The following is a 13,961-nucleotide window of genomic DNA, read 5'->3' on the forward strand; positions in this document are numbered from 1 at the left end:
AATAATAGGAAAGATACTAAGAATTCAAATGCTTATTTTAGAAAAAAAATAAGGTCGTCTAAGTGAGCTACAGGTAAACATTTCCTAGGATTCCACATACGCTGGGAACTGTGTTTCTCTCATAGTGATGCCCCAAATCACTAATACTTAAATTGAACTTTTGTGTGGGGTTTAGAATTTATCCCCAAACTTACTTTCAAATATTGCTAATCCAGAGAAATTTCAAGGGATGATAGCAATTTTTAATTCAAGTGGGTTTTTTTTTTTTTGCAAATCATAATTCACAGGTTAAGAGACATGTGGACTCAATCCAATTTATGAGAATAGCTGCTAGCATGGTTTGAAGTAACATCATATTTTAAAGTCATTCTATCTTTCTGTTCTTCAAAGAATTTTTCTATACTTTTTCCTTAGGCTATTTTGTGCCCACCATAGTTGAACACTGTATTTACACAGAGGATTAGATACTAACAGATAAGTCTCACGTTTTATCTGAAAATCGCCTCATGCGGAATCTGTTACATTCATTAGAAAAGGATTGCTGCATTTATATGTTGCATTTGTGAAAAATACCAGATAAAGTATCTTTATGCTTTCAATGATAACTCGAGTGCTGGGAATTAAAATATATATTTTTATTTATAGATGGACTTACATAAGTATCACATTTAAGAACATTGCTATGACAGAAGTAAGAAAAAAACATTTCCTAACTTCACAACAATAAGGGAGCCTGCCGCATCAGTGCAATTCAGAACATATGTACAAACTAATAAAGCGGTGATAATAACAGAAAATTTGAAACTCTGGATTTCTAATCTTACAAAAGCAGATTTTTTTTTGCTGCCACAGCTTTCATTTTTATTATTCCTTGCCTCTATCTGTCTCCTGAGTTTGCTAAAGAAGGTCTCGTAATCTTGATGAATCCAGAGGCAAGGAGAATCCATGCTGTAGATGGGCTATAACACAGAAGATGAAACACTAGTTTATAAAGATCTAAGGCCAGGACAACACAGTCTCAGTTGGCCGGCTGAGAGAAGTGCACAACTTTCAAGTTTAAAGTCAGCTAAATATAATTCATAGCCTTCTGCATCTTTAGAGGCAACCCTTCCCCAAAACACCTGCATTAGACTACATATGTTTTTATCCTTCAAATATTAAATTCAACAGAGCAAAAATAAACCTTACATACTTTACGTATCAGTTTATCGTGATTTAAATAGTTTATGAAAAGTGATTTAAAGAAAAGTGTGTTTCACAAGAGTAGTTTGACTTATCTATCCTTTCCACTGCATACAAGGCAAGGTGCAAAATCTACTACACAAAAACGAAACAAAAATTCAGTGGCGTTTTCACCTTCCTTCCCTCGTTTCTTTCTGCTTGTACAATTTAGAGTCTGGTCCCCACTAGATATTCTGGAGGAAAAGATACTTTATGTTTCTTTTAGAATGGACATGTAATGTTATTTATTTGTTACAACTCATGAAAGCTTCATGCTATAAAATACATTATTCTAATTCCTAGGAAGCATGGATCTCATCTTTTCCAATGTTTACAGATTTTCCTAAAAGGTCAATAGTAGGTATTACATTTCTATATTTCTTGCCATCAAGAGAAGTTAGCTGGGGATCTAGAGCAGCCTTCTCCAAGACAATGCTCTCCAGAATAATGAGGATGTAGTCCTCATAATTCATAGTTATCAGGCCAAAAAGCTTGAAATTCCAGTCCCCTGTCTATCTAAATAGCACCAGTTTAAGAAGAATTAGGATTCCCAGCTTTGCAGGTATCAAAAAGAGACAAGATCTGGGACTTGTTCCCAATCCTGCTGAAGTGAGAATTCATCTATATTTGTGTATGACTATGCTAAGAATTGTAGAGTTTGCTTCTTGGATTCTGGATATCTGCAGTGTATATGTGTGTCTAGAAGAAAGCTGGATACCCAAACCTTTCTTATCTTTATCTTTTCCATAACTCAGCCAAAAATCACTGAAGGAAAGGAGTGGTATTTCACCGATTCTTTGCGAGAATCAGTTTAATAAGAGCTTTAAAGTTTATAGTGAAGCAATGTCTTGACATCATTTACGACTATCAATTGGACATGTAGATTCTAGATTATTGCTGTTCACTTACAATCGGCAAAAAAATAGTAATAATAATCCATAGACTGCTTTTACCTCCCAAATTGGGCATGCTAACTAAAACATAGCATGACAACAATAAGCATTCTAATAAATTGACTACAAAGCAACACAAATCGTTCAAGGCCAAATGTACATAAAGTGTTTTGTGGACTTCAGCACTATTGTATTTATAAAACTGAGTGTAGAACTCTAATGCAATTATTCATGATTATTTGGGCAAGCTAGCTCCCTGCAAATCTTTTAGCATGGAAGGCAAGTCAATCGTGGCAGGTAAGATGACTTTTCTTCAAGATGGCACTCCTTACAAAGGTTGGGACTTAAAATTTCCAGCCTTTGGTCATGCTGGATGGGCGTGCCAACAGTTGTAGAGGCAATACATCAAGAAGATACCAGGTTGTAGGAAGCCAGAGTAAGGCTCCTGAATGTTATAGAGGAATTATGACAAATGTTGTTAGTTAAGAAGATGATCTTGAAGAAAAAGCAACAACAGCTTCAAAATCTCTCATAATTATCTTATGTCCTGTCTCTTTTATTTGATACTACCAATGCAGCTATGAGCAGCATTTTGGAAGCATCATTCCTACCTCTTTGATCTATTTAGTTAGAGGCTAGTTTGTTTCTTGAAAGCTTATGAGAAATTTCCCCCAATTTGGATTAAAAACAATCCAGGAAACTCATACTAAAAATAAATATCAAAGAATGCCGAACCATTTAGTTCAACTGCTAGCAATAAATAGCAATCAGGATAGCCATTGGGCTTGCCATAACTTTGCTAACCAAGGAATGTTTCAAGTATCAAGGAGCTGCTGCTCCTTATTTTACATAGCACCAGATAGTTTTGAGAGCATCAGTGGTTTATTGTGCAAATATCCCTTCTATTTCTAAGGGCTGTAAGCTTAGTTCTCTTTTCAGTACACTTTCTAATACACTTTTCAGCATTCTTCAACCACTGTCCCAATCAAGGAGTATAATTTTTTCTTAATTAAACGAAACCCAGGGCTCAAGATCAGAGTCTGCTTATCGCTAGAAGTAAAACAAACTCTAGGGAATAAACTTCTGAAACTGGGCCATGAACAATTGTCTTGCTTGAACACCAGTGTCAGTTCAAAAGTAGGAATGACGCTGGGATCCCAAACAATCTTATCCAGCCTTTTACATACATTTCCAGTTTCCAAGTTGACATGAATAATGCAGCCTCGCAAACCACAAGGCTCTGTAGAAGAGAGACGCAAGACATCTTGAGCTATCCTCCGAGTTAATTTCTCAGGGACCAAGACCCTTGAGCAATGCAGTCTAGTCTGTTTGGATTTAGAGAGGCAGTTCTCCAGCATTCTAATTAGATTCTGACACGTTCGTTCCTCAAACACCGTCTCATTAAAGTTGGGCTCAGGCGCTACAAAATCCCAATAGTCAAAGTCTGCAAAGAAAAAAGTGAAAATTAGAAGAGATTCTCCATTTGAAGAAACTAGCCACCCACCACTTCTAGCATCCAACTATTACATTGGAGTTCATTGCAAGTATCATATGCACAAACATACCATCACAAACAGCTGTGGGTCATCAGACTAAAGCCAGAATGCCACTAGATAGGACAGAGAGCTTGCCAGATGGAACAGAAAATGCAGAAAAACACACACACAGCACAATAGATTAAAAAAAAAAAGGAGATCCAACTATGTTTTTCTAAAGATTACGATTTTGGCAGGCTGTCAAGAACAGAGCCAAGTTGTTCCACGCTGTATGCCAAAAAAGAATCAACTTGTTTACTTTGCTAAATTAAGAGAGTCCTGGACATAGATGCACTCCTCAATTGAAACTGATAAAGAGAAATCAAGCAGTTTTCACACATTGTTCACACTTCAGAGAAACATCAGGGAGCTCATGTCTTAATGGTTAATTCCAAGCAAACATCTTCAGGTCTTGCTACATTCCTTCCAGCTTCAGTTTTGGAGAAACTAGTAATGCATTCAATTTACTTACGCTTCATTAACTAGATATTATACAAATTATCTTTATTGCTGCCATTTTTTTTATAAAAAAAGACTATATTCCCATAGAAAACAAATAAGTTGTCATTATTTATAAAGGAATTATATTTAAATATCTTAGGTTCTGATCCTCCAGCTGGCTTGCATGCCAGTGAAGCATCAAATCTATAATTGTACAGTTTCTAATTAAGACTAAAAGTTCTGGAGGACGCCAATATGCTTCTGAAATGCTAATGCTTAGCACTGAAGGAGCTATTCCTTCTTTCAGCAAAACCTGAAAAAGATTTATATTTGTAGCCTAATGCTAGTTTGTGCTGTTTATTCCCCGTCATTTTTTATGATGCAAACTATTTATCATATTGACAAAGTATGCTGAGACTTTTAAGTTCGGTAGAAAGTGTAAAAGTTATACCTCAACCCCTTAATCCATGAATCAAGTATATTTTTCAATATTAGGCTATTTATTTAAACTTATTCTATCCAAAAAATGTATGGAATTTTGCAGACAACTTTTAAGCCAAGCTTCACTTGTGTGCTTTTGTTTTTCTGTCTACAAAAGATAGGTATCTACAAATATTGCATCAGAGAAAATAGTCAAAACTGTCTTCGCTAAATATAGTATTAGGATACATCTCATGTTTTCACCCAATAATACTGTTATGTAGCAATCCTGGGCGAAGGGCACACTTGGTGCTTGCATGATACCAACAGACATGACTTCCAAAAGTAGTGGATGAAAATTTAACATTGTATTTTTATTATAAGGCATTATTTGTCAATGAAATTTGACAGTCTTCAGAGGCTAAGCATCATGGCCTCATGGTATCAAATGGGGCACTTCTAATTTACTAAAATCTGGATTGCTTCCTGTTCACACCTAGCCCCATCCCAGTCATCCTATCTTACTTACCAGAGAAGGATGCCTGCTGAAAACGCTGCTGTATCAGTTCAGAATTGTTATTATTTAAGTTGTTGGTTGCAACCATTCTGAAGAAGTGCATTCACCATCAACAAGTCCCGGGTGCACCTTACAATTAGGACTACTGTGTGAGGAAGCAAATCCAATTGACCGAGAGATTGTTAGAAGTTAAGGCAGGTGAACACTATGAAGAGGCAGTAGGAAAATAAGGGCCATGCCCAGAGGCCTATGCCAACCCTGCAATGTCCTTAGCAAGGATACAGACATGCCCAATTCTAAAATGTTTTTTTTTGACTCCCCAGTCTAGCCAAAAAGCTGTGAAATTACCTGGCAAGCTCTCTCCCCCACCCCAAGGGAAACAAACCAGAGGAAATGCCAATTTTTCAAGATCAACCAGGGTCATCTAGTCAGTGTCCGACACCTGCTCAGCCACAGGCATCTACCAGGAGTAAATTCCACCAGCTTTTATAAGGGCTACTCCTGGGTAAATGAATTACACCCCAACGAATCTTGAGCCCAAGGGGATTCCTGTTTTAAGTCCATTCACAAACCCATTTTAAAATTTCATTAGAACAAAGAACATTCTAAAACGTCTTTGAGTTTAAATGCAAAAACAAAAAAAAATCAATCTTAAATAGGAAATGGAAAACGGGTCATTCGAGTTAGCTTTTATTTATTAATCACAATCTCCAGCACAAGCTCTTACCTGCGAAAAAGGAAAGGAGGGAAACTTTGTTAGAACAGGGACTCTCGTGTCATCAGAAAGCACTTATTGAAAGAAAAGAAAAGAGAGAGAAATTATAGATACGAAGTTCTGGCCACCAATACCCCCCCCCCCCTGTCCTTTTTAAAAGCCTGCTTAAGACATTTATAGGCTGTAACCCGCTCACGCTCCCTCCGCCACGGCCCAGCCCCACCCCCCCGATTTGGCAGCCAAGCTCTCTTGTCATTGGTGGCTGCTCTTTTAGGGCGGGCGGTGGCCAGCAGAGCGAGGGGTTTGAATCGGAAAGAAGAGAAGCCCGGGGGGGGGAGTGGGGGGGGGCGGAGGAGAGAAGCGGGTGATTTTGGTTCGATAATAGGAACGGCAGAAGAACCAGAGGTTTGGCGGTGCGGGGGGGAGGGGGGAGGAGGAGGAGGAGAGGCAATGAAAGTTACCTGGTTCGCTTCTACCGGAGCGTTTTGACCCGTTCAGCCGCTTCTTTGCTCCTTTTCCTTTTGCTCTGGGCGCGCGTCCTTCAAATGGCTGGGAAAAGTTTAGGTGGGCGGCCGCAGGGCTCCTAGAGCCTCAGGGGGTCCGGTTCCCCAAGCGGTAAACTTCTAGGGTGAGAAAGGGAGAGGGGCGAGCCCTCTCTTTCTTTCTTTCTTTCTTTCTTTCTTTCTTTCTTTCTTTCTTTCTTTCTTTCTTTCTTTCTTTCTTTCTTTCTTTCTTTCTTCCTTCCTTCTTCTCCTCCTCCTTTCCTTTCTCCTTTTCCTCCTCTTCTTTCTCCTCCTCCTTCTCCTTCTCCTTCTCCTTCTCCTTCTCCTCTTTCTCTTTCTCTTTCTCCTTCTCCTTCTCTTTCTCCTTCTCCTTCTTTTTCTCCTCCTCCTCTTTCTCCTCCTTTCTCCTCCTCCTTCTCTTTCTCCTTCTCCTTCTCCTCTTTCTTCTTCTCCTTCTCCTTCTCTTTCTCCTCTTCCTCCTTCTCCTCTTTCTCTTTCTCTTTCTCCTCCTCCTCCTCCTCCTCCTCCTTCTCCTTCTCTTTCTCTTTCTCCTCCGAACACAAAGAATAAATTAGCCTACAGAAGAGAATAAACCGGGGAGTCCTTGGTGTTCTCTGGGCTTGGGTTGATTGTTTGCAGGCGTTACCTACTCTGGTAATGAAATGTCTGCAAGCAAATGATCGAGGTCAGAGAGCACCAAGGACTCCACCGAATGAAAGAGGTTATAAGTGCTGCTAATTTGCCATGCAGTTAATACAGCTGAGCCAGAGTGAGTTTTCCATTTTGGTTTTTGAGCTGGATGGAAGAAAAGCTGAGGGACATTTTGAACAATGCCAGCTGCAAAAGGATGTTCAACCTGACATATATCCTGCGTTCAAGAAGTGAGCCAATCCCTATTTTTTCCCCCTAGGAGACATTTCAGTGTTTGCTACCAGATTTACTTTAATCATAACCAAGAGTGGCAGCAAAGCAAAACTTCAGTCTTGTACGTGCTTAGAGTAGTGTAAGTCCTACTAGTAGTGTGCTTAAAACGAGACTTGAGAGTTAAAGGGGAAAACTGATCCAGAGGCTTCTCCCAGATCCGAAATAGCTGTGCTGTGCTAGCAGAAAGTCTGCACAATCATGCTGGTGGGTTAAATATCCTGGAGAAATTGTGATTTAGCCCATCTGGACTGCTTCAAAACTACTGGTTGAGAAAAAAAAATATGTTCGAGAAACCTCTTCTCTGAACTCTGGTTTATTTATAAGCTGACTTATTTATTTTCTCTAATCAACTTGTACTGCTGCTTATCTCAAACAGTGACTTTGGGTCACTACCGTAATATGGCATTGAAACTCAGATTCAGCTACTTAGAATAATAAACATGCATAAAGACAAAAGAGGACAACAATCATTTGCAAATGACCTCTCAGTCTCCTGGGCCCAATTAGCCTCTCAATCCCCATATCTAGGAAAACAGTTGTTTTAAAGCTTTTTGAGAGAGATCAGACTAGGAAACCAAAGTTAGGAAGCTGACACCACTTAACAATATTAAAAATCTTTAATCCCCCCATTCTCTCCTTTTATTATCTAGAGAACTAAGGGAGGTCAAGTCTGAGATGTTTTCTCAAATTACATATCTGCCTCAGACTCAAATAGCTTTTATCTGACCGTTATCTTGGTTACCATGAAGGCCTTTATAGGTGACAACCAGCGTCTTGAATTACACCTGGAAGCACACCGGCAATCAGTGCGGTACAGTTTGCAGAGCAAAGGTGCCACATAGGTGTATCAGGTGTCCAGAGAAGAACATGTTTCATGTTGAGCACATTGCAGTGATCCATTGGCGCTAGCCAAGGCAGGATTGGCCTTGAACAATATCTCTGGTTTCAGACAATGCACAAAATGAAGGTATGTAAAAGTTCTCCTAGTTGCCACCAGCTCTTCCTCCTTTTCCTCCTTTTCTTCTCCACCGCTAGTGTTCAAATCTTTCTTCTCCACCGCTAGTGTTCAAATCTTATGTCCAAAAAGTTTTTTCCTGCTGTTGTTGTAATTGTTAGGTGTATTATATTTGTTGTGATTATGAACTGGGTAGATAAATTTGCAAAGGCACCATTGATGGACATCCCTAACCCATTTAGTGGTGGGGGGAGGAAATAATTGGATGTAATCAATTGGTGTGCAGGCTTTTTTGCACATGGAAAAGGAACAAGAGCTGCTACCTGCCCATCATTCCTATGATAAACAATAATGTGTGTTGTTTAGTGTTGGCTCAATATACAGAACACAGAATAACAGAGCTGGTAGAGATATTGGAAGTTTTCTAATCCAACTTGCTGCCCAAGCAGAACAGCCTATACCAGTGATGGCTAAACTTTTCCGGACCGAGTGCCCAAAGTGTGTGCGTACGTGCATGAATGCACTTGCGCGTACTCCCAAAATGCAGTGTGTTCAGCTCCCGTACATGCAGCCCCCATGCATGTTTGTGCGCCCCCTGCATGTGGCCCGCCCCATGCATGCATGTGAACCCGCATGCACCCCGCTTTCCCGCGCATGTGTGCATGTCCCCTGCATGGGCCCCGCCCTCTGCATATGTGGCAGACACTCGAAGACTAGCTGGATGGCAGGAAGCGTGTACATGCATGGCGGAACTGAGCTGGGGCGACAACTCACGTGCCCACAGAGAGGATGCTGCGTGCCACCTCTAGCACCTGTGCATAGATTCACCATCATGGGCCTATACCATTGTGGACAAATCTCTTCTTCAAAGCCTCTAGAGATTGAGCTCTAGACCACTGAAGTTTCTGAAGGCTAGCTGTTCCACTGATTAATTGTTCTCATTTTCAGGAAATTTCTCCTTAGTTCTAGGTTGGAGTCTCTTTGATAAATTAACATGTTGCGTTAACATGTTACATTAATCTTGCATTGACAGACTAATCTCATGCATTTAAGTTTATTTTTATTTTATTTATTTATTTATTTTGTCAAACACAACAATATATATAAGTATAAGCATGAAATAACCACAAAAATTGAATACAACCAAAGGGAACATTAGGACAGGAACGGTAGGCATGCTGGTGCTCTTATGCACACCCCTTACAGACCTCTTAGGAATGGGGTGAGGTCAACAGTAGACAGTCTTTGGTTAAAGTTTTGGGGATTTTGGGATGAGACCATGGAGTCTGGTAGTGCATTCCAAGCATTAACAACTCTGTTTCTGGAGTCATATTTTCTACAATCAAGATTGCAGCAGTTCACTTTAAGTTTAAATCTATTGTGTGCTCCTGTATTGTTGTGGTTGAAGCTGAAGTAGTCTTCGACAGGAAGGACATTGTAGCAGATTATTTTATGAGTTATTATTGTTGTACTATAAGTTATGTTGCTGTACTATATAGACATAACCTGTGAGTTCAGCAAACATTCAAATCTAAATTGATTTTGGAAAACGGTGGCTAGGTTAATTGTTCTTATGGTAGATTCAATTGACCATGGAGAAGCATGAGCCCAATCAAAGATGTTATACTGTTTTCTAGATGCCTGCATTTACCATAATCCCCTGTCAATTTCCAGATAAATAATTCCCAGTTAAACATTGCCTATGTAGCTGGGAATCTGGGAGCTCTAGTCCAAACATTTGGAAAGAACCAGATTGGGGAAGAGAGAACACCATGATTGATTCAATCAGTTCTTGCTTTCTTCGATTCTAGGAGGAGGAGGACTACATGGAATAGAATCCAATTGGATTCCCACTCCCTGGGCTACCAACCCTCATGAAGTAAAGAAAATGTCCCACTGTATGTCTTACAAAGAGAATTAAGTATTGTGTCATTCTCTGTGTTCTTTAGAAAACATTTTTGCATACATTTCTCTAGGTATTGGCAAAGAAAATTTGAAAAGATGCTATAAAGCAGGGGGATCTCCAACCTTGGCAACTTTACAACTTGTGAGCTTCAACTCCCAGAATTCCTCAGCCAGCACATGCGCTGGCTGAGGAATTCTGGGAGTTGAAGTCCACAAGTCGTAAAGTTGCCAAGGTTGGAGACCCCCCTGTTATAAGGAACGATTTATAAGGGAGGGCCTTTAACTCTTAAGAAATGTAAACAAATGTTTTAAAGGCTTCCCACCTGACTTGCTCTCTTTCTTTGCTACATTTAAAAGCCCCCGAGAAGTGTGAAGATAAAATGCTACCAATTTTGCAAATAAACGCTTTCTCCATAGTGCTAGCCATGGTTGCAAATTACTGTGACAACTGTATTGGGAGAAAGAGAGATGTTCCGACCAGTGTATGTAAGAGGAGAAGCTCCGGGAACAGAACGCTACACCTTGGAAGCAGGGGCTTTAGCAGTGGCTGGCTGACATCCAGGAGCCAGGACAAGGCAGTACTTCCACTCATGACAAAACAGACCGTCCACAAAATTCAGAAATAGATCAACATGCTTCCAAACACAGTCAACAACAAGGTGTCAGTTACACTGGAAGGTGATCTTGAAATGCAAAATACTACTGCAGAAGTGCTCGGATTCAGAAAAGTCATCAACAGAGATTTTGTTATCCCCCCCCCCCGCTTTATTTGAGTTTCTATTTCAGACTACCAGACTAAATCCTAAATCCTAAATCCTAAATCCTTGCAAGATACTTCGTATTTTCTTTTTATAATTTTTTTTTATTTTATAAACAAACAAACATTTAATACATCAGTCAATCCTTCCATGTGACATCTCGGTGTTTTCTTCGTGGCTCCATCTTTTTGTTGTTTCTTCTTTCTTCATTTCAATTTAATCTATTACAATTTTTTCACAAGTACACTATTCTGATTATACCATTTTCTTACATAACTATCAATTGTTTATCTATGTCTTTTTTTTCTAACCAATGGTAAAATTGATCCCATATCTTAAAATATTCTGAATCCTCTCTCTCTTTAATCATCAAAGTTTATCTATTCATTTCTGCACAATCTAAATTTTTTAAAAATAACTTTTCCTTCCAGGGGTACTTCCAGGGGTATTTTCTGGGCAAAAGCCAAAGAGTTTAAACCCCTTAAATTTAGGTTGCACAATACAGTTTTTATGTTCACATGAAATAAATAAAACATCTTATGATTGAAGCTAATGTCTTAATTCACACAAACATGCTAATAGCTAGAGTCCTATAACATGCTGAATCAGGGGTGAAATCTACTTACCTTCCTTACTGGTTTGAAAGTGCACATGCCGCGCATGTCACATATGCACACAGACCTGCGCATGCGCAGAAGGTAAAAAACACATTACTTCAGTAGTGGGATTCATGTAATTTAACAACCGGTTAATGCCCTAATGATTTCTTCCAACAACCAGTTTGCCAAACTGCTCAGAAAGTTAACAACCGGTTCTCCTGAAGTGGTGCGAACTGGCTGAATCCCACCACTGCATTACTTCCTGGTTAAAACCAGGAAGTAATGATGCCCTGGGCAGGTGGGTGGAGCTTTGCTCCGCCATCACTACTGGATCGCTGAACTACCGGCCATGATTGCTACCGGATTGTGCAATCCGGTTCGATCCAGGAGCATTTCACCCCTGTGCTGAATGATAGATTATCCAATCCATTTCTGTCTCGTCAAAGATGTTTTGGCCAGCGTATCAACCAGTGTTTTAAAAACCTGAACATATGGAAGGAGAAGTAATTATCACAAATTCAATAAAGCTTAGCTCTGGGCAGTTGTACCTGTTTAATACAGTAATGAGATTTCTCTGGTTGTTTGTGAATCACCATTTATAACAAGATTATTCACTCCTTTGTAACTCTGAATTTTCTTTTGCGTGTATGTCTAAGTGCATATAAACTATGATTTAGCATAAGTCATCTTCCAGTTTCTATGTGGGACTGTCCTTGAAGGCCACCTGGAAGCTATAGCTCAAAGTTATGGACATGTCTTGATTTGTCCATATGACACCTCTACTCTGACATCTACGCTGGATATCAGTCTGTTTCCAGGTACAAGTCAAGGTGCTGGTTGTGTTATCTTTATGATTCAAACTGAGGATTTTTGCTCGCACCAAGTCAGGAAGAACAAACTTATTTGAGTCTGTATATTAGAATAGAATAACGGAATCGACTTGGAGGTCTTCTAGTTCAACCCTCTGCTCAGGCAACAAACCCTATACCCGTGATGGTGAACCTATGGCATGCCAGAGGTGGCACACAGAGGACTTTGTGGGTATGTGTGCCATCGCCAGCTGCTCTTCTGGGTTCTATTGCGCACATGCACGCTGGCCAGCTGCTCTCTTCCGGGTTCACGGGAAGATCAACAGGCCAGCACGCATGTGTGCGCTGTAACCCAGAAGAGAGCAGCTGGCTAGTGTGCATGTGCGCCAGAACAGCTGGCCTGCGTGCATGTGTGCGATGGAACCCAGAAGAGCAGCTTCTGCTGTCGCACACATGCACATAGCCAGCTGCTCTCTTCTGTGTTCTGGCACTCTGGAGCACACTCCAATTTCAGCACTCGGTGTCAAAAAGGTTAACCATCACTGCCCTATACCATTTCAGACATATAGTTATCCACTCTCCTTAAAAACTTCCAGTGCCTCACAACTTCTGGAGGCAAGTCGTTCCACTTATTAATTGTTCTAACTGTCAGGAAATTTCTCCTTAGTTCTAAGTTGCTTCTTTCTTTGATCAGTTTCCACCCATTGCTTCTTGTTCTACCCTCAGGTGCTTTGGAGAACAGCCCGACTCCCTCTTCTTTGTGGCAACCCCTGAGATACTGGAACATTGCTATCATGTCTCCCCTAGTCCTTCTTTTTATTAAACTAGACATACCCAGTTCCTGCAACCATTCTTCATATGTTTTAGCCTCCAGTCACCTAATCATCTTTTTTGCTCTTCTCTGCACTCTTTCTAGAGTCTCAGCATCTTTTTTACATCGTGGTGACCAAAACTGAATGCAGTATTCTAAATGTGGCCTTACCAAGGCATTATAAAGTGGTATTAACACTTCACGTGATCTTGATTCTATCCCTCTGTTTATGCAGCCCAGAACTGTGCTGCCTTTTTTGGCAGCTGCAGCATACTGCTGGTTCATATTTAAATGATTGTCCACTAGACTAGAGCCTTTGCCCCTTAAGAGTGTTGGTTTGTTGAAGGCTGAGTTGTATGCAGTCATCAGGCAAATATCCAAACTGATCTAATTAAGAATCATCAAATCCAGTCTAAATATCTGAATGACTGTGATGAACCATCCTAATTCTAAGTTAAAAGATTATGGCATAAACTGGCTGTGGTGATCCCAGTAGTTATTGGCACACTGGGTGCTATACCCAAAAAATCTTGGAAAGCACTTAGAAAATCTGCTCATTGATAAACTTTCTGTCTGTCAATTACACCTGTCAATTACATCTGTAAGGCTGCACTGCTTGGATCCACATACGCTGGTCAATGCATTACAACGTCCTGGGTTCATGGGAAGAACTTGATACATGCGAAGGTCAATGCCAGCTAAAGAATTGAAAGCTGTGATTTCACCATTGTTGTGTATATAAAAACAATACCTTTGATACTATTAAACAACATCTGCTTATCCCAGGTTCTTGAGAAAGTCTCAATAGGTGGACAAAAATGCCAAATCCAGTCTAAATGTCTGACTGACTATGTGACAAACCATAACAATCAGTGATGGTATTCAGCTGGTTCTATCAGGTTTGGCTTAACTAATAGCGGCGGCTGTGGGAGGCTCCGCTCACCTGCCTGGACGT

The 13,961-nt window shown here is 40.2% G+C and overlaps 1 protein-coding gene across 2 annotated transcripts; it reads right to left on the reverse strand.

Moving 5' to 3' along the window:
• Positions 1-620: 620 nt before the first annotated feature.
• On the reverse strand, positions 621-5,913 carry DDIT4L (DNA damage inducible transcript 4 like). Of its 2 annotated transcripts, XM_058193457.1 has the most exons (4): positions 5,755-5,913; positions 5,040-5,172; positions 3,302-3,558; positions 621-959 (listed from the first exon to the last, which is right to left on the reverse strand). In XM_058193457.1, exons 2-4 carry the CDS (start codon positions 5,128-5,130, stop codon positions 681-683), a joined length of 627 nt encoding a protein of 208 aa, XP_058049440.1. In that variant the 5' UTR covers positions 5,131-5,172; positions 5,755-5,913; the 3' UTR covers positions 621-680. The 2 variants fall into 2 exon arrangements, with proteins under 2 accessions (XP_058049440.1, XP_058049442.1); XM_058193459.1 differs by having other exon boundaries at positions 621-3,558.
• Between the last annotated feature and the right edge of the window lie 8,048 nt (positions 5,914-13,961).

Source organism: Ahaetulla prasina, chromosome 8, assembly GCF_028640845.1.
Source record: "Ahaetulla prasina isolate Xishuangbanna chromosome 8, ASM2864084v1, whole genome shotgun sequence".
Lineage (NCBI taxonomy): Eukaryota > Metazoa > Chordata > Lepidosauria > Squamata > Colubridae > Ahaetulla > Ahaetulla prasina.

Excerpts from the sequence above, each read along its gene's own strand:
- DDIT4L (XM_058193457.1), bottom strand. The coding sequence starts at position 5,130 with ATGCACTTCTTCAGAATGGTTGCAACCAACAACTTAAATAATAACAAT. Across the intron at positions 3,559-5,039 it reads TCAGCAGGCATCCTTCTCTG|ACTTTGACTATTGGGATTTT; the intron begins GTAAGTAAGATA and ends TTTTCTTTGCAG. Across the intron at positions 960-3,301 it reads TCAACTTGGAAACTGGAAAT|CCCATCTACAGCATGGATTC; the intron begins GTATGTAAAAGG and ends TCTGTGTTATAG.